We start from the raw sequence: 26436 nt of genomic DNA, 5'->3' as shown, positions 1-26436 counted from the left end.
GTCAGTGATGATGTCACAGTTTTTCTCAGCGAGTGCCGTTTGAAACACATGGGGGTAAAGTGTTAGTGCTGCTACAACTGCTCATCCAAAACACCTCACAGTCGACACTACACTTCATTCGTTTCCTTTTGTAAAATAGTGCACATGTAATAGTGTGGATACCCATGTTGAGACGAGCAGGGTTTAAATAGAAGAATGACAAATTACATTTGGGTTCAGATACCTTTGGCAGTTGTTTTACACTGTACATGTCTGTAATTAGCGAAATACAAGCACTAACCACGCGTGTCTTGGACAGAGTAACATATGCTCAGTGGAGCTTTAATGAACTGCGTCAGGCACGGGTCGGGTTCGGACAGAAATAACTAAACGCCCGTCTGCCTCAGTTAGTTTTCTCTCAGGCTCAGATGGGTTCGACAGAAAAATGTGGCCTGAAGCCGCAGCCTAACTCGTAACATGCCATGTTTATCTAGAGAAAATCGCATGCTCTTACAAAAAGGAGACGAACCCTCTTCTGTTTGCAGCACAGAGCAGGCCAACACATTAGCCTTGAGCAAACTAAAATACACTACACCCACTGCAGGGAAGGAGCACACGTCTATTTTGTTCATTTCAAGCACAGTTAACTGTCTGATTGTGCCACGTCACCCTGTTGCTCCGAATCTGCCTCTGCACTCGCCGACGTGTGCATGTGCAGACGTATTATGCGTCGGCATAAGTGTATCTGCCATACAGCATCACACTTTTGGACACAGTCCATTTCACGCTGTAAGTGAGATAAGTGCCCTTGCCCCGATCATCCGACCAGAAAACACAGAGGGAGTAAATCAATGTCCAGTCATGATGCCCGAAGGGTCAAAGGGGAGGTCTAGTGTTGGACAGTGTTAGTCAAAGTATATCTTTTTCTAGGCGAGACTGGGCATCTCGCTGCTACCAGGCACATCAGATAGCAACATGCTGTGCATACATAATGGTTCACTGTTTTTGGAATGGTGGTGCACATGAGGAAGTGGCAGCGTTTAATCACAACAACACAGCTTTCAATCCAAATTTGCATGAATTTAATTATCGGATGAACAATCCAGTGAAGTGCTTGAATATCACCCAACAATATTTTAATCTTGTTAATAAGACTGCTGTATTATCTGCCACACTCACTCAGGCCCAGTGTTTGAATTGGTCCACTGAGAGGGAAGAGCCCGAGAATTAAGTCATTTATCAAGAAACAAACACATAATTCTCGATTAGCTCCGACCAGCTTGCCGTTAAATTGACTCATTTGGGAGGAGCGCTCTCGAATTCTGAGTGAGAGTGGACCGTTGCACCTGATACTAAACACATCAACCAGCTACACTTGATAAACAGTAGTAATTATGTACACACAAGGGTTTGCCACCAGTTCACAGGCAAGGGTATTTTAGAAAACAACAAACTGAGTAACCTAACCTAATATGAACATCAGCTCCTGAATGCAGCTAATACCACAGGGCAGCTAAAGTGAAGCTACACTAGATCAATGAGACTTTGATATTTAAAGAGATGTAAACTATATCGTGTTTTTAAACCATATTTATTATCAAATGTATTAAAAATGTACAGTTATGTGTTGAACATGGCTCGTAACAACACCTAGTGTTTCAAACCATCTTGGTCCCGGCAGAGCAAAGGCTTGCATAGAGTCAACCATCTATGCTGTCACTACATCATGCCATTCATCATGACTATATATGAAAAGGTTCACACTTTCTAATTAAAGGTGTGCAGCTCCTACTACCAGTGACTGCTTGTAAGTGTGAATCTGGAAAGCTGTGCTCATTTTCCAAACCCCTTAAACTGCCACATTGTCTCCCATTCAGAGACGTCCCCTTTCCTACCGTGTCCCTCCATGTCTTTACACACGCTGTCTACAACACATACTTTTGAGACAGAAATACCATATGAAGTAAAGGGCTTCTCGCCTCGGGAGTTTCCTGGCAGCCAGGACCACAGCCCCCTGTGCCAGCGGTTCAAACGGCTTGGGTATATTGTGCTCCTGGGACGCAGTTGCTTCAGTCCCGGCTGCTTCAGCACCAAATTTCTGTGCAAGTGGCTCATTGGATGACCATGGTGTTGGCCACCAGGAAACTCTGCAGTTGTAAAGCCTCTACTTCATGTTTTTTCTGGAACACAAATGTGTGTGCTTCTACTGGGAGGTGGGGAAGGTCGGTACTTTTTAGCCTGCCTATCAGCACTTCTTTCTGAAGGCATTGTTTTGACATTTCCAGCGAGACGCCCTTCAGGTAAAACTTCAAAAAGTCACACTTTAATGTTTGTACATATTTTGTGTGCACTAAATCAAATCAAATAAGTTTGCCTCATAATTAGAGCCATTTAATTATGTTGTCAGCAAACTCCATATTGTTTGCACTACACTGCAGTGTGCCATCACACACAGTGACACGTTGGGACATGAAATCATATAAAGTGTCATGTGATGTGACAATAAACTTTGATTTGATTTGATTTGACAACGTAAAGATATTGCAAAAACTGTCTTTTCCCTGTGCACCATTCAAAACTGCCACAGTAAGACAAACACATGCAGCGGTTCAACAGTCAGCGTAGTTTGGAGATCATAAAGGCTTTTTATCGACTCCATCATTTACATTCGCTCAAATGAATGTGAGCCTGTGCGTACATTAAGCGTTCATCTTGAGAGAGCCCAAGCCAAGCCGGTTCCTGCTCTGTACTTAACGTCCCCCTCCATGCCGAGGGCATGACAAAGCTTCTCTAATAGTCAGTGCTTAGTCAAAGTAGGCATCCCTGAAATGTGAAAATCAATCACGGGTGACAGCTCATTTGGGTTATCTACCAGGGGAAGGCAGAAAAAGGGAATAAAAAGGGTAGAAATTCCAATTACACAGTCGATGCCCATTCGCTGCATGGATATGTGTAACCTCTGGCTGGCGTTGTTGACGCCTCCATCCACTTGTATAATGAGCATGCTGTGGGCGTTACTTGTTCAATGGAGATAAGTATTAGAGGAGCAAAGTGAGTAATGCATTGTAACAAAAGATCCAGGTGCTTTTATGGAGCAGTGGGGACGGTTGAGAGATGAGATCACATGGGGGCTGCATTATCTCGCTATCACACTGTGACAGGAATATTATCCCATATAGCTGGTTCAACCTGGCTACCTTTAGTTCATTAGAATAACTTGAAAACAGCACGTCACTTTGTGAAAACCCTAAAGCATTATAGGGTCTTTTTTATCAGAGTATTTGAGACAAAAGCTCAACTTTAAATACCAGCAACAAATGAAATATATGACTCCACCATGTCACAGACGGACAGTAGCTTACATGATCCATTTAACCTTCTTCCAAGCCACGCAAACCCCACAATCTGTTCATTGACCTTCACGTCACCTGTGGACAGAGCACCGCGACGACCTGCCACAAAGTCAAACTGCTCAAAACTAATGCAATTTTGTCTGGACAATCGAATAAAACACAGGAGCCATTCCCCAGCCTCCTTTCTGTCTCTTCTGCCCTCCTCCAATATATCCTGACGGAGCCGCTGGGTTTCATAAGCGCTGTGGTTGGGCACTCTCAGCAGGCGATGAATGAAAGGCACCTTGGGGAATTTTATGATCCATGACGAAGCGTCCAGGATCATTTTGGGTGTATGCATGTGTCACTGCATATTAATAATGGCCTCTGTCTCATGAAAGCGCCAGCACACCTTCAAAAGAGATAATTTAATCTTCTTCCCGCTGAGCCTCCTCTCCTCTCCGCGCCTGCTAATACTTTTCCCTCAGAACTCCAGTCAAAAGGAGCCATCGCTTACATTGTGCACCTTGGCTTTAGGATAATAATAAAAAAGAAACAGGAAATGATAGAGGACGTAAAGCCAACCAGGAGGAGGAAATAAGCCCCAGATTCAGAGCGTCGCCGAGGAAGATAAACACAGAGCTGATGAAGAATCTCCTTTCTTGTCTTTGTGGATGTAAATTGAGTGATCATGTAATGTTAGCAAGAGGATAGCTGTGGAGGAAATTTACTTTTTTGTATTTTGTTACCTTTCTGGGTTATCTATCCACTGCAGAGAATTATGTCCAGCCACAAAAAATTCCCTCATTAAAAATGATCATCCTGCAGAGCGTTCTTTCCCCCTCCTGTCCCCATTATTGCACTGGAAGACAGCAAACAAGCAAAAGAACAAGAGATGGATGTTCTTAAGTGAGCTCCATGTGCCCTTTATCTCACAGAAAGATTTCATTCTCTTTAAAGAGCTGGCGCCCCGCGGTGGTGTCAACAAATGAGGAGAGCCTTGTTGGATCCTGGACTTGTTTATGGGACGCTGAGGCGAGCACAGCCAAAGTGAGAGCTGGAATACTCATTATTCAGTGACTGCACATAGCGCAGCAGAAGCTACTGAGCTCAGGGAAAAAACTCAACCTCAATGCTTCACCTCTGATATATATATATATATATATATATATATAACACAACATGGTCCAATAATTGCATGTTAAATCAAAGTTGTTAACCTTAAATGTCCTCTTGTTTTATTGTCGTAGAGGACATGGGGAGAGTAGAGACCCAGCAAACCTCCGTTGTAAAAAAAAAAGAGCTCCCATTATGTAAATAGATTCGCCAGCATATTCCCTGTATACCAATAAAAGATTCACAGCGCACGGGAGCCACGTATTAGCACACATGATGACATACTGCTGTTAGCTATTCCTTTATGTCAGCCGGTGATGCAAGTGCATTAAGACGCCTCGTAATGCTATGAAAAAGGACATTAATTGTCCATCCAAGGGACCATCCATCCTGCAAAAAGAAAAGTCAACGTCAAACACAAAATTCAACTTGGCAGGGAATTGCAAATGGATGCAAATCTAGTCTAAATCGAGGAGCACTTAGAATATTAACACAAAGGTTTGATCTCCTGATCTTAGCGGGTGCTGGTTTGACTTGAAAAAGCTTTGCAGTGCAACAAGTGCAACAGTTGTCTTGTGTTTATCCCTGAGCAACAGCGATAACCAACAACCGAAACATTTTATCCCCCAAATTGAGAATATTGTACATTAATTTTCTTCGTTATCAGTTCGCGGCATTTGGAGATTAGCATTTTATTGAGGGTGCCAATATATCTGGGGGGCACCGCATATCTGAGGAGAGCAGCAGGGACTAAACAGAGACCGTTATTATACGTAAAGGATTTCTGGCAAAGGCGCCTGCATTGCATTGTGGCAGCCGGGATTACAAAACCCAAAACAAGCTGCGGAAATATAAAGAAGCAGCTTTGCAAATATATCACACAAAGACTTAAAAGCAGCCTCTCACAAAACCGGGCTATTATCACCGAACAGAGGAAATAATCTACGTGTATTCAATGAGTTCTTAAGAGTGAATACACTGGAGTAAATATGATTTATCTTAACCCTCTGTGTTGCAGTGTGTGGTGCATCTCATGGCCTTCGTTGGCCAGAGGTGTCACTACAGAGCAGGGAAGGATGAGGAAGCTACAGGTTTAAAATGATGGATTTTTATTGACAAACCACCTTCTTGTTTTTTATTTCTCTTCAGGGAAACTGTGGAGACGGCTGTGAGGCAGGTTTCCTAAGAAGAAAGCAACGGAGGGTTCGTGCCCTGTTTGTGAGTGAACATATACATCATCTACTTTTAAGTCGATGAAAGTCTTCGACTGATACATATCAAAGCTTCAGCTGAATCAGACGCAACAACATCATTAAAAGGATCTAACTGAGGAGCACATACAAATGTAAGCATCGGTGAATTATGCATATATGTTGGTATATAATTAGTATACCAACGTGCCATAGTTGTCCCCCAGCTGTTCTTTCATTTAGTGTTAATATATTATTTTGCTGTGTTCTGTTTTTCATGTATTTTTTAACTTCTAATTTAAAACTTATTTTTTGAAAAGTGCTTCCCTTTAAAGTAAACGATCTAAAGAAAGTTCTGATTAAACATATAAGATTTGCAAATGAGAGTATGAATATTCTTAAATTTACCCTATGGAGATTTATAAATATGCAGCCTTGAATAATAACTTATGAGTGATGTTTTTTTTCTCCACAAAAAAATAGAATTGATTTCATTTCATCTTAAAATGAACTTCTCCCAAATGAAAAATCCAGAATCTATGACTATAAAATTACGTCTCTACTCAAAAGTTTCAGGGTTTGATACAAGTTGCCTGCTACTACACTGAAAAGGGATTTTTGCACACAAGGGTAAGTTGTTACCTGGACTACCAAGAAAACTATGAAGTTTCTGCTCGGGCACACGCATCTTAAACTTTAAAGACATTTAAGGTGAGCACAAAGAAACTTTCCCCCTGCGGCAAGTGGATGCAAAAACAGATTTCCAGTATCAAACTCTGCATGAGCATCATCCAGCACAGTGTGAGTCAAACATCCCAGTGGGGTAATGACAAGCAAAACAAATCTATGACTGGAGGGGGACTTTACAGGACTTCATGGAATCTGAGAGACTTTACAAAGTAGACGCACAGTTAAGTAGTTCCATCAAGATTCCTCAGACTGGAGCCGTACAGCGTGTACTCATCCTACAGATGAGAAACAACATCCCTGGAGTAACAGAGATGGCTGAGGTAGGAGAGAGGATCGTCCACTAACCAGAGGGTCGTGGTTCGATACCCGGCAGCGCTACAGAAATGCAGTTAATTAACCATCACATAGTATCTATCATTTAATATTTCTGAGTGTGTTCGGCTATTGTGGGCAATTCAGCCAATCAGTGAGCAAGATCAAATTCATGGCGACATTGGATTTTAATATGATTTGTTAGATTTGTCACATATTTAATTCACTGGATTAGACAAAGACAGACATCTAATTATTTCACCCATTAGCTCTTTCCTAATTGATTTTGATAATAAATTACATTTTAAATGAATTATTTATACTTTGATGGAGGATTATATCGTCCATTCCTAATTGCAATGTTTCCTTGAACGAGAAAAAGATCAACAAACCTATTTGAGCTCGAGCCGCTGCCACAGATCTGTTTGTGACCGTGCAATTTTATGCCGTGAATTAATGAGTTTGAGCACATTATGTCATTAGGCAGGGCAGTGAGCAGCTCCAACAGCTATTCCCCTCTTGCTGCTTTACTGACGTTATCCTCGTGGCTGACGTGTACTTCCGCTGCAGCTACGATGACAAGAACAAAAAGCCACTTAATGGCGGTATAAATGAGTCAGAGGCCTTCTGCGTCTTGTTTTGTCTGCATGAGTGTGTGTGTGTGTGTGTGGGAGAGAGAGAGAGAGAGAGAGGCAGCAATATAGTGGAGCAGAGAGCGAACTCATGCAAGTGTGATCCTCTCTATCTCTGTGAAAATGAACTGCACGCTTCAGAGAGTGCCATTTTATTCACTTGCATCCCTCTCACTAAACCGAGTTTGCGGCGATGACCAAATCCCCCGCTGTCTTTAAGGTTTCGTTCTGTCGCCTCACCTCCCCTCAGGAGCGTGGAGGAGGTGAGAGGGAGAAAGCCTCATCTGTCATCACAGTTTAGATCAGTGTCCTGCCTCCACCCCCACTGCCTCTACACCCCTTGCCCTCCACCCAAACCCCCAGCAGCATATTATGCAACTTCAAAAAAAGAAGAAGAAAAACAAGGTCACGGAAATAAACCACAGAGGAATCATAGCTAGATACACAGGAGGCGAAAGGAAACGAAGATCCTGTTCCTCCACTCTCCCTTTCTGCCCCCGCGCCCATTGCAGTGTGTGATTCAGCAGGAGGTCAGACTAGTGGAAAGAGAGAGCCCGCAGCATCCAACGCATACAAATGCCTTTGGACACACATTAACACTCAAACAGGCAACATGCACAAACACAACATTGACACATACACGTCGGCCACTGACAGCTGCAGAGATCAGAACAGTTTCAACTAGACACGGACCAATACTGTGTTCTAGTGTGCGCGATCAGAAAGGTTAATCTTTGCGAAGACTAACAAACCTTATTCTGATCCCTCTTTGTCATGCATTATTAATAACACTGCTAGTTTAAAAAAAAAGACTTGCCCTGGTGCGCTAAAAGGACACATTGCTTCTGCATTGCACAGGGGATTAACAATACCAATTACTGCCAAGGAGAAGGGAGTCGCGTGTGACTTTAAAAAAACAGCCAGCAATCTAAAACATATTACGTTGAAGTCCATACTGCTGTGTAAGGAAAACGAATTACAGTTGCATCAAAAGATGAATATTTTAATGCTCAATTAGTCAGGAAAATGAATCAAGAACTGAGAGGCTGCAGTCATACCAGCAGTTATATGTGGCTGTGCACAGCAGAGGATTGAGCTAAATGCCAACAGGGGAATGCTACCATGATCATCATGCTAGGCAGATGCTGGGTTCAAATGATAGTTAAGCATGTTAGCATGCTAATAAGTAGCCTACAGCCGAAGCTGGATGGGAATATCATTAGCTCTGCAGGTATTTAGCATAGATTGGTTATAGATAGGTGTGATAGTAAATTAACTAAGTTTAAATTCCTTTCAATGTTTTGCTTGTCTTGTCAGGGAGTTTGCAGGATTGAAAAAAGTTAAATTAAAGACTTTTTTAAGATAATAAAGAAAGGAATATGTGAACCCCACTTGAAGACATTACAAACTCTGCATACTGAAAACACAATTCTCTTAAAAAATAAATAAAAAACCTTAAAGCACAAAGAGAGTAGCATTAAATCACTGTTAAGATACAAATTAAGACTTATCTAGAAATATTTAGGACCTAGTACGCAATATTTGAACAATTTTTGGGCCAAACTTTCAGATTATTTATTATTTTTACTTTTGGTCCCTGCAAAAACCTCTTTGTCCGACCTCATTAACATGATGAGAGGAATCTAGATTCTCAAATATTGTTACACAGAAGTATTTTTTGGTACTGCACAAAGTACAGATAATGAAAAAGGACACATTCTTTTTCCACTGGTCCCACCTTTCATAACATGATTGGAAATATTGAACATTTTCTCTGTGCTGTTAGGTTTCTGTTTTGAACAAAAAAGCAATTTAAGGACGTCATCTTGGACTTGGGACAGCATTCTTCACACTTTTCTGACATTTGTAGATTAAAGGACTAATTGATTTCATTGAAAAAGTCTGGGAAAGATAAATATGTAATTAGTTGCAGCCCTTAAAAGACTCTTGGGCTGTTGACTGCTTGGAACCCTTAATTGGAAAACATCAAACATGGCTGTGAGAAAATGCAGAATAATTTCTCACATTTCATACCACAATCAATAAAAATGACCTATTAACAGATAGGGAAAATAACTGTAGTTTCATCCCTAAAATCTCCTGATTGCATGAAGTGCACATGTGACCACTATCATCACAAACACAGCAGCTCATCTCTGAATGTGTATTTAGTATTATAATGTGACACTATAAACATCGGCTAATTGCTCATTATCCTGGTTATTTACATGCTAATTTTGTTGAGCCGGCTTAGTTATTTGTCTTTTTTTGGGGGATGTAACAAGTTTGTAAAGTCCACAGTAACTGTTTGTCAGTCCCAAACGGCCGAAGCATCATTATTCAAATTTGGACTGAGTAAATTTCAACAGAATGCCAGTGTTAAGGAGCATGTCCTCACATCAGGAAAAATGTAACCCTCTTACTTTTAAGTACCTTCCCCAGAGCTGATCTCCAGTCCACCCAAAAATCATTTTCACCAGAAATGCAACTGCTCTTAACTAGAGGAACCCGTGGTGTTCAGGGAGTGCATCCTCAGCTGCATGTTTCCCTTCCACTGCCACGCATGTGTATGGTCATGTCATTACATGTTAATGGGCTTCCCTCTGATGCCACGGCAGCGGCAGAGAGACGGAGGCTGTGATGGAGAGAACAGGGAACCATTTGATGTTTGCCAGTTGAAAGAATAAGCCTTCCTTTGGGTTGTGCTTTCCACTGAGGCACGCTGGGATTGAAAGAGCGCTTGCCCAGGGCTAAAGGGGATTTTTGGTGGGCGTCACACATCCAATTACCTCGGTAGCATCACAGAAATCCAGGGGGAATGCGCACACAAACAGAGAGATGCACACATTCACTTGGGCACCCACACACACAGCAATATTTAAGACACCCACTGCAGGAGGCTCTCACCGCATTGGGGGCCGAGCCAAATATGACTACCCTGCTTCTGCTGGATCCACTGCTGCGGAATTCATGAATATTATCAGCAAGTACTGATGTGAGGCTTTTGATATAAATATGGATAGCAATATGGAAACACCATCCAGGTTCCACCTCTTTGGAGAGTATTATAAATACATTCAAAGAAGCTATTACTGGACTTGCATGGGCCCCTCCGATGAGCCAAGAGGACCTGAGGATCCATTAATATGTTGAAGTGTATTGGTGCATTTCAAAGCTGTTTAGACGCCTTTTTTACTGCGGAGAACGCTCAGATTTCTGGCTTTTTAAAATACCCACCAACAAAGTTTAATAACTGCACGGTCCCACTTCAGCACACTGAATACTTAGCAAAGCCATTCCTGGAATTAATGCATTTAGATTGGTCTCTTTTTTCCACTTCTACCTACACAGGTTAATGACTTTAATATGTTCTCTTTTTAGATAAATAGGGGCCCGAAGGCCACTGGGAAATCATCCTTCACCAGATGTTACAGTGAAATTGATTTTGTTGGATATTTATAACTATACAAGAATCGTTTTCTTTTCAGTAACCCGAAGCTGATAAAGCTGTTATATCTTTTCAGCTTTAAAAAACCCTCTGCCACCTCATAAAGTAATAATAATAATACAATTAATAGTAATAACAATTTAAGTATGAAACTATAAAACATTATCAGAGAAAATAGAACAATAAGTATACAATTACGAGAGTAAACGTCAATCATTTGCAAAACCTTTACAAAAATAAAAGTTTTGAGAAGGGATTTAAAAGAAGAGAATTAGTCCGCCTACATTCAACAGGGAGCGATTCCATTATGTGTGAACTCTGAGAGCAAAAGTTTCATCAGCCTTAGTTTCAAGGTGAGATTTGGGAGTAACCAGCGAGGCTCCATCCATGAAGCAAACCAGCTCAATAAATCTGACAGGTATTTGACTGCGATGACATTTAAGGCCTTAAAATTTAGCACAAGTCTCATTTGGTATGAGGGAATGTAACATTTTTGGGTTATCAACTGAAAATACAGGTCACCAATAAAGAGATTAAATGTGCATACAATTAAAAAGTTAATAACACCAATCTTCCTAAAAATCAGACGGACCGGCCATTTTAAAATAATCAGTTATACGTAGATCAAGTGCAATTTCACACACTCATCCTTAATCCCAACTGATTTTGGAGGATATACAATCCATGGTGACTGAGGCAGTCAGCTGAAGAAACAAAGTTGCTGTTCAGGAAAGGTTTTCTGCTCAACACAGAGACCTTTGATTACAGCCACAGAGCAGATTTATGTACACTGTACACCAATATACATTTTAGAAACCATCTTAGGAGTTGTAATGCTCATAAACGGTCTATTGAAAACCTTTTCCTAATGATTATTCTTATTGAAATATCCTTAACTGCCCAGATATGATGCCACTCTGTGAGGCATTACCAGAACCAAAGCAATAATATTACTAAATGCAAAGGGGAAAGGCGATGTAAGGACACAGGGGACATGAAAATTGAGGGAAATGGGGAGAAGTAGAAATTATGAAAAAGGGCGGGAGGTCAGCTCAAGCTGTGAATGTGGGATTTGAGGAGGCCCCCCTCGGGCTCCAGTCATCTTCAGATGAAACACATCTAACTGACATGAAAGACAAGGGAAAAGGACCACCAAGTGTGCCTCTCTCTGAATTCACATTTAAAAGGCATGTGAATCTTTTTCTCCAAGTCTGGAACCACTGAATAAGTGATTTCTTACCTTTAAGAGATAATAAAAAAAACTATCACACCTTTCTCACTCTGGCAGAAAATGTCCCGAACACGGGTATTAACTCCACACATCACAGGGTGCGATGATATCTTGATGAGCGGAAAATGTATTTTTTACGAGAACTGATGCTGCGTATAATACAGTTTCAACATGCAACAGCAGTTTTGAATTAATGGGCAATTGGACTTGTGCTAATGTGAAGAGTCTACATTTGGACACAGATATTCCGATATTAACCAGACTAGGACAATAGTCTGAATGAGATGTCTTATATGTAAACAGGATTGTCTTAACCTGAAGAGGATCAGACGTCTTAATCACATTGTAATGTTCTATTGGGGATTTCACAGCATTTTCAGACATCAACATAGAAGTAGTTCTTGAAGACACACGCCCTGTGCACGGGATGGCTGGTACTATGGAGAAGTCACATTTCTGGAGTTAATGAGAAACCTTAGTTATGCAATTTGTTTTAAGGGAAATGGATGCTTTAAGTGTTTTAATCGGCACAAACATCCTCATGGCGATATATTTTTTTTAAAGTCACAGGAACGTTGGATGTATGATGGATGTAATGAGGCCCTGAGACATTATCAGACTCAAAAAATAAAAGGGACTCCAGGCTGTAAATAGTTGATGTGAGCATTTGTTCAGGCCAGCGATTCAGACAAGAATTTCACTGAAGGCGAAAAGCGTGGGCTGATCGTGGCAAGGGAGACGCTCTCCATGAGCACACCTCATAGACTGCTAATAACTCAAGGCCAAAGCATAAATTAAAAGAGGATGCACCAAACTGTGAAGAGACTCAGTGAACATCCCGAGTTTTTTTAATTTAAATCTGTATATTGTTCTCTGCAGCTGAAGCGTGGCTACCACCAACTCCAACACCTACAGTGCAGATGCCTGAACTCCAACATCTGCATTCAATCTCGCTCCGAGATTTCGTTCTCCACTGACTGAACTCTCAGTGGAGAAGTGCTTTGCCTACTCCGGATAGCTGTGCTTATTTTGCCATGGGAAGCCATTAACTGACAGTGCACGGCTCGAGGTTATTCCCATGGGTGTAACAGCCTCTGGGATATACTGTGTCTGGCTGGGAGATGAAGCGAGCATGACGCTAAAGAGATTAGCTATTACATTGTGAATTTCTGTTAGAAGAATAAGGTTTTTAGGGACTATTGAGGGATACAGAGAAAGTCAAATAATACACTTAAGGGGCTCAGCAGACTGTTGGATATCCCTTTAAAGAGGCTTCGAGGTTTAGTGTAACAGCCAGCGTCAAAGCGTGCGTAATGACTGCATCATGTGTACGACACTCTGAGGCACGTTCGAGCATCCATGATGAGTCGAGCTCATTTGGGCTGATGTGTGAACACGGTGGTAAATTGCATTGCCACACTTTGCTTCCCAGCAAAGTGTTGCCCTAGATACATGGGGGGGAAAAAACACAAAAAATGGGTACACATGCTCCCACACTCGCACCCACTGCATGTTCATCTGTGTCGAAATTTCACAGTGCCTCTGCAGCGCCGCAGCACAACTCCACAGCAGCGAGTCTCTTTTTGCCAGTAGGGGAATGGGTGGATTTGAGAGAAGAGCAGAGCATGGATATGTGTGTCTTCTACGTGGATGGGAGGAGTGAGGAGGTGTCGGTATGATGCCAGTTGACGCAGGAGTGTCTCTGTGTGCGGCTCCCGTGCTGTCTGGCTGCCTGACGCTGGTTTTGAAGCTCGAGACTCTTAAAGGCGTCACAGTCAACACATTCACTCCACCACTGTTCCTGCTTGTCAGAGAGGCTTAAGCAGTATTTTCTAAAAAAAAAAAAAAGACAAGTAGGCATCTTCCTGTAGGTGCCTCACAGCAATGCAACGGTGCCGAATTTGGCAGAGACCCATTCGGCGTCTCTACCCCACGGAACCTTTACACCCCCACCTCTCCCCCCCTCCCAGACATTTTATCTGCTCCCGTGCACTATTGCGAGGCTGCTTGCGAGGAGTTTTCGTTTCTGCAATCACTTCACATTTGTTTCAGCGATTGATTTCCTGCCGCGTGAAGAGGAGGACGGGCGGGAGTGGGTGGGCAGCGAGGGAGGAGCGAGGCGAGGGAGGCAAAACGGGGAAGTCAGAGGATGTGCCATGCCAGGCTCACATACTGTCACCATGACAACAGACATCACTTCACAGGAGCTGCACTTAGGATGCCTGTGTGGGCTGAAGTGACATAGTTGAAGGTTGGCATTAGCCTCTTGTGGGTGCCACAACATACCAATCCTCTGCCGGCTCGCTTATTGCCTTATTTCCTCCACGCCGCCGATAGGAGACGCCCTGCTGCGCTCGTCAGGTACATGTCGGTACTGCTGAGGGATTTGTCCTTTGTGTGTAAATGCAGGTCCTGCCAGTTTGGTTTAACAAAGACGATCAAATTGACTGACACGCGTAAAGGAAGACAGGAGGAGACACATTAATTCAGTGAGTCCCTTTCATCAAGTGCGTCACTTTGAAGCTGCCTAGTATGTATAATTCCCTGTGATTTGAAGTGATGCCAATCATGGAAATGATAACTCCAGCTTCGGAAACACACCACACACTCTGTAAACTATCTGATGTTTTTTAGAATCCAAACTAGCGCATGACTCATCAAGTTCCAGTACACAGATGAATTGATTATACGCGGTAGCACCAGCTGAATAGTAATGAAGGCATTTGCCGAATGGCTTAACGCTGAATGAATCATCAATTCACACGAGAAGTTTTAACACAGAAGTCTTCACTAACATGCCGTCACATTAGATGTGAAGCAGGAAAGAGCACATGTGCATGTCAGCCATTTTCTTCTCTTCATGCACAAATCATCAACCTGACTACAGATATTTCAGTCCACTCTTATCAGCATTCAGCATGTACGGCTGGATGCCTCCCTCTCTGCATAGCGCCTTGTTTATCGTGTAGTGCATGTAAAGGGGAAGGTTGCCGCAATGAAAGCATGAATGCCTCTTGTAAGAACAATCAGTTAGGAGGGAGGTGTGGTAAAACTAAAACACGGAGCGTATTTGATGAGATTTTAATGACCTATCTGCGAGGCAGTCGTTATAAATTGTGGGAAAAAGCGTAAAACCGAAGCACGGAGAAGATGAGCTCTGACTCATGAGCGGATCATGTTGAAGCCTATGGGGCCTACTGTTTCAATTACCATTCTCATTATTGCACCAGATCCTTAACCTTAAGAAACGTAATGTCACACTGTATACTGCGGAATTCACAAACAGGTGTTGATGTTATAATAAGGTCATTCACAAACGCAACAAGTGTATCCCCTGGTTCTGTATTCTACATCCAGCCAGGTTTTTGTTTCTGGTCAAGCACAGAGAGGATACATGTACGAATCTGCCCAAAAACGGAATTTTATCATTTTAGTCATTGTTTAAGACCAAACTAAGTCTATTTTAATTTGCCTCTCATCACATATAGCCAACTTACTTGTATTCATCGACCTAAAACAAAGTAATTTGGGAAATTTTCACAATGTCGTCCAATAGGAGTGTTATTCCAAGGATCTATATTAGAGTGTGGATACCCGTCCTAGCAGGTCCTATTGTGCTGGGCCAGGTTCGGATATTAGTTCTGAAATGATATATCCGAGTTTGATAATGTTGGCTATGCTGTGAACTTGAGGTTCTATTTGAGGTGGGGAACATAAAACACAAAACAGTTCTTTACCAACATCCCACTGCTGGATAATTATAACCACTGCTGCTTCAGAATCAGGACAGAGACGCACATTAAAATTTCCTGTCTGAGTTGCCTCCCTCCACTTCCACTGACCTGTGCTCACTTTAATTATCACCTCACTTAATCATTGAATCATAGCCCTCTATAAAGGAATCCAATTGTAAGGTGCCCATGTTTTACATTGTACATATGTGTAATTGCTGGAAATAGGGGGGCGTGGTTGGGTTCTGACTCAGTCTCTGTGGAGCTCAGACAGAAAATGTCAGCCCTAGCCGCTAATTCATCATGCTTACATGAGTCACAGCTGCAACTTCACAATTTACACGTTTGACTTTTTGGACCAAGACACTGCGGCTTTAATTCATTGGAGTTGGACCATGTGTCTGCCAACATGAGGAAATAAACACTATTAAAAGAAATTAAATCACTACAGATAAAAAGCTTGCTGCTTCACCGGCTACATTAGCGGGACCAAGGTTGACAGATCTGGTTCAGTTCCGGCCTCCTCCACAGGTTAGAGGCCCAGTGTTCATTAAAAGTAGAGATTTGCTTTTGACTCTAAATAAACCAGGGAACGAGCTTGGCCTTCACATGTACCAGAACAAGACTTAATGAATGAATGACTACAAGATCATTAGCAGCAGCTTTCTGTCCTCAGCACAGTACAGAGCAGGACAAGTAGCTCAGGGTTTGGGGATGTGGGCTTAACAGTTGAAGCAGCCAGCCAGGTTACAATAAGCCTCTTTGGTCCGCGGTGGGGATTTGGCCTTGAATGATCCAGAGGTAAATTGTGTTCCTGAACTCATCCAAATCCTCACAGTAGAAAGAGGAAAGTATTACAGGTGTTCATGATGTGTGAAAAGTAGCTAAAGCTACATTAGACTTTTTTTTTTATAGTTATGAACACAAATCGTCAAGAAAATATATTACACGTGGTGAACACTCCAAAACATATTCCATTTATCTCAGCTATGCCGACTTCATCTTTGCTTTTAACAATGCATGAGAGAAAGGGAACACGATGAGTTATTTTCCCGGCAGAGGACAGTTGTTAAACATCTCTGCAACTGTACAACCCTGAAGCCTGCGTCCATTCTGCTCACTGCCAAACTATACACAGCTGCATCTTCCAAAAGAGCCAGGGGGGGGCAGAGAGAGGGCAAATCCGAGAGTGGCATCTTTCCAATGGAGAGTGCCACCCTGCCATGCAGACACACACCCCACACACACGAGCAACATGACCCCTTGGCATAACAGTTAAGTAGCAAGTCACAGAGATCAAATTAAAGGGACACTTCACTGATTTTACACGTAGGAGAAGCACGACACAGTCTGTGGTTGTATAACATCTTCTCTGGCACAGAAAAGGCTTTTTAGGCAACATCCATACTACTGCAACGTCCAAATTACTGAACTAATCTACACAACAGCTGTTAGCAGACAACAGGGTCAGCAACACTTGTAACTGATTATTCTCAGACTGATGGCAGTTGTTTTCTTCAGAATGGGAGTCATGTGATTACAGCCTGATGAATCAGCGTAGGATACGTTGTGTCTGAAAGACCCAACCAGCATATGTCTACGTTATCTCCATTTCAAGAGTCAAGAGTTTTCAGATTAAAACGGCTCCGGCTGAGCTTCCAAACTTCTCTTTTAGCGTTTACGTATTAGCGGCTCTACAACTCCAGAGTAGTGTGGACACCAGGTGTATCCATAGCACAGTTGATGCGTTATCAAATGAAAATATAGTCCTATGGATGTAGACTTAAAGTCTGAGAAAACACCACCCTGTCATAGTGACGTCACTGTGGGAAGTGTAGGATCTAGCAATTTAGGAAGTTGACTCAAGTATGACTCTGGATAGCTCAGCCCCTGTTTAAAACAAAAAAGGGCGGTCTCTTACAGGTCCCCTGGCTTTTTGAACATGCACTGCTAAACCTGAGAACAACGTTGATGTCTGGTTTCCCAAATCCACCACAACCAAACACGGCTGTTTCACCTTAATCGCATTGTATTTGAGAAGTCAAGCAAAACTGTCAAAGATTATGCAGAGAATACTTAGCAGCGTGCTTCAGACTTAAAGATTGTCTCTGCAGTGTATGTTCAGTGTCAGTCTCAGAGGACGGGGTCCAAAGAGAACTGACATTCAGTATGATTAAATTGGTGCTATCTAAAGCCCCACCCAGGGGTACGTAGTAATCCCCAACGTGCACGACACGTTGTTCTACTCCGACGAATTCCTTCTTACACCCAGCTGTATATCCTCATTTGTCTCTGATTGAAGCGCATACACTGAAGACGTCCGTTTGGGTGTTCCCCGGGGGATGGAAGAGGAAGAGACAGAGGCAGAGGAGAGAGAGAGGGAGACAGGCAGGGAGATAGGGACCCAGAGCGAGAGGGAGGAGAAGAGATAGAGTTATCCATGGTCTCATTACGGTGGGAAATGTGAGGGTCCCGATCCAAGGGAATGATGAAGGACTCCGTGGAGGAGGCCTCTGAGAACCAACAAAGACGGCTTTAGTTTCACTGGCAGAATGCATTTGCATAGCTTAGAAGCCAAAGCGTCTGAACCGGGGCTCATGAAAAGAAACCCCAGCAATTGGTTGGACTTCAATGCAAACGAGAGGGAGCGAGAGAGGGAGAACGAGGATGGGAGAGAGAGAGAGAGAGAGAGAGAAGTGGGGTGGGAGTAAAAGCAGTTGGAACTCTTTTTTTTTTCTCCTCTTCAGTAGCATAACACAAAACGAGATCAGGAACATCTGCACATCCCATGGAGGCTGTCGTCGACTGACTTTGATGCAAAGGGAACATACTGAGGGCGGTACATCTGCAGATAAAGCAACAAGCACAAACACATTTCCACCCTATGATAAGACTCATGTTCGATAGTAGCTGTTTCATGTTATTATTTAGAGCAGTTTGATTGCGAGCGGCATTACACATGCATGTCACTTGAGAATATTTAGCAGGTTTGTAGGCACATCCTGGGACATTTCTACCCACTATGATGGAGGAGCAGATACGGGCCAATCGAAGCTCTGGAGAGCAACACAGGAGATGAGCACAGGTCGAGATAATAGAGTAGTTCTCCAGGAGTAGAGTGTGTGGTAAATTAAAGCCATACACTCACAGGAAAGATGGGAAAAGAGAGGAAATGGTGGAAGAGAGGAGGTGTATAGCAGATGCTTCACTTCAGAGGTGCTTCTCTTTTCCCCTCTGTGGCCTGGAGTCATGGAGGGATGACTAGCCTTCATCAATCCTCTTTAATGACTGTGGCAGCACCACTTAACACACTAGTATGTGATTTCTTCATTACCGCATCATGATTCCACCATTTAGTCGGCAGCGACGACGTATACTGATGTTCGTGGATGAAAATAATCACAGAAAATCTAATTTTCCCAAACTCCCCCATTCATCTGCTTTTGGGTTAATTTGGCAATCAGCGAGGCCGAATGATATTTGATGCTTGTAGTGCGACAAACAATTTCACTGGTTGTACTCATGGTTATCCTCATCATGTTTTCCAATCTGAAAAATAGGAAAATCCACCCTTGCATGATCTTCTACTTTCAAAGATACGACTGGTTCTGTGCACTCCGGCCTTGCCCTCTTTAAAACCTGTTGTGGAACTCTAACACTTCCAAGTTACTTGGCACCATTGTTTGTCATCCTCTCGCAGAGTTCATTTATTCAGTCACACACTCGCCGCCTTTCACCTGTGGTGCACAATACTCCATTTCGCTGACCCTCACCACCTTCCCTCATGTGTCAAAACCTTCAGTGAGTACAATGGGAGGTCACGCAGCATGCATGCTGATTTTTGCCACTATCAATAATGAATTTTGACTTTTGAACTTTGCCATTTTCATTCAGACCAGCTCTCCGAAGGAAATACTGTATGCTTTAAACATGAGGTGCTCCTCACCATTTACAAGAATGGGATTCAAGTTTGGAGTCTGAAACATCTATGTGCGGCAACTATCTGCGATTATCCCTTTGTCTGGTGCCATAGTAAAATAAACAGCAGCAAATGCAAATCCTAACTGGATAACAAAGACTGGGGAGTGTTCAGGCTGCACATCAAATATATAAACCACACAATCACAAATGTGGACAGTCAGTTGCACACTCAAACAATTCCATCTGATACATCCCAGCCTCACCTCCTCGGCTGCTGCAATAAGCCCACGAAGCCACACATAACACGATGGTGTTGCCATAGTGGGATATGATTCCTCCTAATGAGCTTGCGTCTTCATCTGCACGCTGTAGCAGAGAGCGCTCACTCCCACCAAGAAATCTGCAGCTTTCATCTGACATGCACGTGTTGAGTTGTGATGGTTAGCGACATGCCAGTCTCTGTGTTTATGCTGGAGACAGGCCGATGAAGAAGATATGGAATTAAGTAGAAGCGATTATTTCTTACGACATGTATGTTTGATGAAAGGCTATGCCCCATGGCTTAACGCATAGCATGGAGGAATCACCCTACTCCAAACAACAGCTCCTATACAGGCATAGCCCTAGACTGCCTAATCAGTCCTGAGAGGTTTGGAGATGAAGCTAAATTGATAAGTATATCAGCTGCACATTTGCAGATATGTTTTAATGTAGATGTCTCTGACACAGGTGTTAGAACTTGCAGTAGTGTGGAAACCGTGCACATACTGCATGTGAGCAATCATTGACGTGTGCTGTGATTATTCTCCAATTCACTTCCCCCCCGCTAGAGCAAATGAAAGGAAAAAATCCTGGTGCATCCTTGGTCAGGTGCAGCACTTCGACTGTTCCTGTCAGACTCACAGTTACCTTTTACTGCTACATCATGTCAGCACACACACTCGCGCACACACACACACCCATCATGGCGACAAAAGATCGTCTTAGTGCTTAGCAACGACCTCTGAAGCCGAGCAACCCACATCCCCTACTTGATCTCACATTGGCCCGGCACAATCCCTGCTTTGGTCAGAGCCACTGTCACTGCCGACAGGTCAGCCCTGTGCGCCCCAAGGTTTCCTCCCTGGTCTGATGTTAGTGCACATGAGTCATTATTTCCTCACTGTGCTGCTGCTGCTTCCTTGATGCTGCTGCTGCTGCTGGAAGGATGACGATTCATAGGAGACATCTGTGCCACTGGTTGCACAAGCAGACAGGGTAAGAGATGGAAATGTGAGTGTGTGTGTGTGTTTGTGTGTGTGTGTGTGTGTTTGTGTGTGTGTGTGTGTGTGTGTGTGTATCTGTGTGTGTGTCTGTGTGTGTCTGTGTGTGAGGGATGGAGGGAGTGACAGAGAGACACTCAGACAGACCTAAGGAAGAGGTAGACAGATCAACCACATAAAATCACGCATGACTCTGCCGACTATAGGCGTCACAGCAGACGACAGTGCCAGGCCAGCCAACCTTCTGAATAACAACTAACACATTACATGCATGCAGGTGACCGGTCTTGCAGAGGCGACAGGCTCCAAGACGGCTCCACCAGGTCCCGGCGCAGTAATCTATGAGCGAACACTACTAAATTTAGCCGGCTCACCAACCATCCTGAGTGATGGATTGGATGATAAAAGGGGCTGTGCATGATTGGCTGCACACACGATTTGCTGTATAACCTCAGGGTTGCAGAAAACATTCGGGGAGCCTCTCTCACTCAGACGTGACTTTCAGAACCGGGTTGGTCGCCCTCGCATGAGCTGCTGCTGCATGATTTTCTGTTTAGCTTTATCACTGGACCTTGCGGATCCATAGGGGATGAGGGGAGATTTATGTGCACCACTGTTTTGTTTTTTTTACAAGGTCATGATCACATTTTTTGGTTGCAGGAGAAGCACACACTCACCATACACTCCTTGGCAACGGATGCCCTCCACGAACAGCGCCAGCAGCCCCCAAACACAGATAATTAGATCCATCCTTTTTTTTTGGGTTCACGTTAATCTCTGCATATCCAGCCTCTCAATGGCAAGAAGTCCTCTCCGGGGAGGTGCAGCCTAACTGAGGTGCATATAGACGCTGCGCTGCTCTGGTCCCTCACGTCGACTGACAGGGGCAGTGGAGGTATTTAAAGACTCAGTTTGGATGGTTTGGATGTCCGGTGCCATTAAGTCCAAATAGCGCAGCGCTGGCGGTACGGTGGCGCCGCGGAGGATGCGGGGCAGCGCGCTGCGGAGCCCGGCCTTATCTCAAGCAGCGACCTCTCCTCGCCTCCAGGTGGATGCCCTCCTCCTCCTCCTCCTCACAAGGGGGGGGGGGGGGGTGGGGGGGGGGGTGGGGGGTGGGAAACAGTGTGTGAGCTTCGTCTTTAGCGAAACCCCCCGGGGCGGATGACCGAGGGCGCGCACGGACGCTGCTGACGACGGGCTGAGGGAGGCTCGGTACCCACGGACATCGCTTCTCTATTCCAGCTGTGGCCACGGCTCGCTCCTCGGAGGAGGATGCTGGTGCTGATGCTGCTGCTGCACTGACTGCACGCTGTCACACGAAGCCATCACCTCAGCCTCTCACTCAAATCCTCCCCGTGCCCATCACGTCCCGGTGGATGAAGTCGTCAAGCGGAGGAGGCTGCGCTCACACGGGCACATCACGACTCCTCTCTCCTCCAGGCGCTTCGGAGGCAGATCGCCGCGCGGATGTCTCCAGCACTTTCTCCCCCCCCCTTCTCCTGGTGGTTTGGATTCACGCGTCGGTGGGAGCCGGATGTTTTTTTCCCCCGCCGCGGATCCAGTTGAGCATCGGTCACGTTTCTGCAGTATACGTGCTGACGGAGCCCGGAGTGGCACCGCGAACGCTCCGTGGCTACGTCAAGGGGTGCGTGGCGGCGACCGCGCGCTCATCTGTATGGGAGAGGCGCTTCGCTCCGGCGTCAGGGAAAGAGGCATGAGAGGCGCAGCTGCTGGAGGATGCTGGGAGAGAGGGAGAGGGAGAGAGGGAGAGACAGAGAGAGAGAGGGGGAGAGAGAGGGGGGAGAGAGAGAGAGAGGGAGAGAAGGGGAGAGAGAGAGAAAGAGAGAGAGGGGGGGTTAGAGAGAGAGAGGAAGAGGGAGAGACCATTGGAATCCAGGAGCTCCAGTTTTGACAGACCCCTGCAATCAACCCTCTCTGCTGCTTAATGTCCAGACATTATCCGGAGTTCAGTGCAAGTCTTGAAGTAGTTTTTTTCCCCAAGGGGAGGGGGGGAGGGGGCTCCAACCCCCCCTCTGAACCCCAAATTTGCCCCTGATGCAGCAGACCAAGTTTGTTTGTTTGAAGTGTGATAGATTTCACATCTATGGTCCAATTAAGAATCTCCAATTAACCCAATCCAGAATCTACGTTTGTCTAGACTGTGGGAGGAAGCCGGAGAGAAAAGACACATCCAGAACATGCTAAATCCACAGCCCAACCGGGCTAAGCACGAAATGAACACAGACCGTTTACCATTTTTTTGACCGTGACATTTGACCCCCCCACCCATAATCCCTTGAGACAATTCTATCTGCTACATCTAATTTCCCCGGCTTAAAACTGTGATCTGTCTGCGTTAATCCGAGCGCACACTGCTGCTGCCACAGGCCCTCATATTTTTGGTAAACTTTTTTGCAATAGAAAAATCTCAAAGTTTTAAAGAGTCGGAGCTAAGTGGTTCCAAAATGGGGTCCCAGTATAGGCCCTCAGGGATCCTGCTGGCAGTTCCAGGGGGGCTCCAGCAAAAAATAAAAAAATCCATTTCATTATATCTGGTTTCAGTGAGTAGAAATATCTCAGTGAAAGAAACTGCAGAGAGGACTATTTTGACCAGTGGATTTATTCTCTCCATTGTCCTCCAAGTACAATACAGACGTGTGGTCTCGCAGAGCATTTCATTGGGAAAACACTTTATTTTATTTCCAGTTGAAGCGTTGGTTTACAATATCAATAGCTAGCAGGATCTTAAGAAAAATAAAAAGTTGGACTACAGTGGTTACCTAGCAACACAATTTAAATGCAATGGTCTTAATCGGCATGATACTTCCCCCAGTGGAGAAGCTATACTTTTGAAACAAATTGGGATAAATGTCACGAGCCAGAGTTTGATCCATTATCAAACAACCAACAAAGGCATGTGGCTATGAATCAGCACTCGATTAGGGTTCACTCGGATTTATGGCGATTAATAATCATATTTTAATGTCTTCTTTATTCAGCTGCCAGCTGCCGTCATTTCAAAGTTACACTAAGCCAGATTGCTCGCCAGATTTCAGCATCACATCATCCTATCAAAATGTTCAGCATTACTTAAACAAGTAAATTGTGTTAAAGAGTAAATGTTTCCAGTAAAGCAAAGTTAATAGTGAAACAATCTCATCTGAACCACAGGCTGTCCTGAAAGGGCTGCTGCCTTCTGCAGGCTGCTGGGGATCAGCTTGGGAAGTGACTAAGTAAGCACCAGTGGGTGGTTTGGCGCCCTCTACAGGGCTAAATTAGATGAATCAATTATCATGTTGTCATTGGAGTTGTGTCAAATTTGTGAGCAGGCTATCATTTTGGTTTCCCCATACTCACTGTTTAAAAAATGGAAATAAAAATGACATCATGATTATTTTATCCGCCACAGTACATTTCCATCATCGTTATGCAGCCGAGCAGTCGATATATGATCCATAGATGACGACCTCATAGTGAAATCGAGGAATAACATCAGTTTAGTATTTAATATTGGACATTACAAATTAAATTTTTGGATCTAAATGATTAATCTTGTCCATCCATGTTATACCATCATTAGTGTGGTGTCCTTGGAGCAGAAGAGATTGCAACTGTAATTATTTAAAAACTACTCAGATAATATTTTCTGCAAATAACTGGCCTTGCTTAGTGAGGAATGGAGAGCTCTGTGATTCTGTCCTCTCCTTAATTCAGTATGTTTAGCTACCTCTCTCGCTCTATCTGTCTCTTCCCACTCCCGCTCTGTGAGAGGAGACGTGCATCTGTTTGTGCAGGTGTAAGAAAAACGGTGCTTTCATTCCCGGATGACTGAATACAAATTTCCATTAAAGAAGTCATTTAATATTGAGTGTTGACTCGAATTTACTTTGAACCAATTGCTGGTGAGATGTTTTGAGTTTCAGAAGGTTTATGTATTCTTTCTTTCATTCAGTCCCATTGTTTATGCATTCATCCATCCATTCATTATCTATACCGCTTACACTTTGAGGGTTTGAGCCAATCCCAGCTGACATGGGGTGAGAGCGTAGACTGAATATAAAATATGGGCCAAATGAGCAAGATGGAAGTGTTTTCATTGGGGGCATTGGAGCTTCAACTCTGGATAGTGGGAGGAAGTGGAGACGTGTCGGCCGTCTTTATACTCAGTTTATGGGCCAGAGGCAGGTCTCCAGCCAATCGCAGGCCTGACATACGGAGACAATTCACGCTTTCAGGGAATTTAGATTCTCCAATTAACCTGTTGGAGCATAAAGGCTCTTATATACTACTACGTTTCTCGGAGAGGTCTCAGGGATGGGTAAAGAGTCTTTTTGATTTTTACTTCTCCGACAAAGTCCGTACGTCGGAAAAAATTCATCACCAAACCCATAGGTGGCGCAACGGAAGACGAGCTCAGAGAAGCCTACCCCATTTGGGAAGAAGAAGTCCACGTGTCTCTGTTTACATGTTAGCCTGCGTCCCACACACTGAACCATGGCAACTAACAGAACTAAATAAAGTGACACCCAGCGTGTCAAGATGCTGATGTTATCGTTTCCTAGCGCAGCGGTTCCCCGGTCTTGTTTCCGAACTGTGTTGCTGATTCCACAGCTTGAATCTGCTTGAGGCTACATGTAGCTAGAAGCTACACGGACCTAGCTCCCCCCCAGCTTCCACACACAGACAGCAGGGACTCCCGGCACTAACAACTACTATCCAATGTTTGCTTCTAACCTGACGGTATTATAGTAACAGTGTCATGATAGAAGTGGAATTAAAGTCGTGACAGCGGGTTCTTGCACTGTTACCACCGCAGTTAGCATGGTGGCTAGCCTAGCCCGCTAGCCTAGCCTGCTAGCGCCGTTTTGAAAGCTCGTTATAACCGTATGTGACCGTGCACACATGCCCTCAGTGCTCTAACGAGCCACCGTCAGCCGGACAACTCCGCTGGCTTAACACACACGTCACATTAATCGTAGAATCATAGTTGTGTTCGTGTTTGTTGCTACAAGTAAACGGGAAGTTTGAGGTCCGGAAATACGGAAATGACGTCATACGGAAATGATGTCGTTCGCGGACCAATCACAGCCAAGAGCGGTCCGTCGGCTCTCCAACATGAAGACGGATAGTTAGAAAAATCAGACGTGTACGAAAAGCTGTCCGAAGCCCTCGAAGAGGGCGTTTCACGACGGATAGGGCGGTCTTATCTGTCCGTAATAGAAACAACGGAGAGGCATAAATTGGCCTTAAGAGGAAGCCGCAGTACATGGAAACAAAACGTGCATATGTGGTTTTATTCTGCTGTGATTTAAGATGCTCACGCCACAATACCACCACCAACCCACTTACCTGTTTTCCATTATATAAAGTGCTTTTTCACGTATTTGCTTTGTGGTTTTCTTTCTTACATGTGCCTTAGCTTTCCAGCACTCTGTTCTTTACCTTCCTGTTTTGATCCAGATCATGTTTTGGACCTTGTCAGGGGGATAGAGGGGGGTTGGAGTGTCCCTCAACCAGACCCTTTGTACTTTGTCTTCTAGGCTTTTGTTTGGATTCTCTTTTTTGCAGTAAAGACTCTTGACTTTTTCATCA

At 44.0% G+C, this 26436-nt stretch overlaps 1 protein-coding gene across 1 annotated transcript in view; it reads right to left on the bottom strand.

Moving 5' to 3' along the window:
• The window catches only part of LOC133024655 (MAM domain-containing glycosylphosphatidylinositol anchor protein 2-like), a 171991-nt gene extending 145910 nt beyond the window's left edge, over positions 1–26081 (bottom strand). The window contains 3 exon segments of the mRNA XM_061091819.1: positions 21522–21609; positions 21611–21636; positions 26072–26081. Of these exon segments, the coding sequence (XP_060947802.1) occupies positions 21522–21609; positions 21611–21636; positions 26072–26081 (124 nt within the window).
• Between the last annotated feature and the right edge of the window lie 355 nt (positions 26082–26436).

This window comes from Limanda limanda, chromosome 18, assembly GCF_963576545.1.
Source record: "Limanda limanda chromosome 18, fLimLim1.1, whole genome shotgun sequence".
NCBI lineage: Eukaryota > Metazoa > Chordata > Actinopteri > Pleuronectiformes > Pleuronectidae > Limanda > Limanda limanda.
This window is presented reverse-complemented; position numbering and strand designations above follow the sequence as displayed.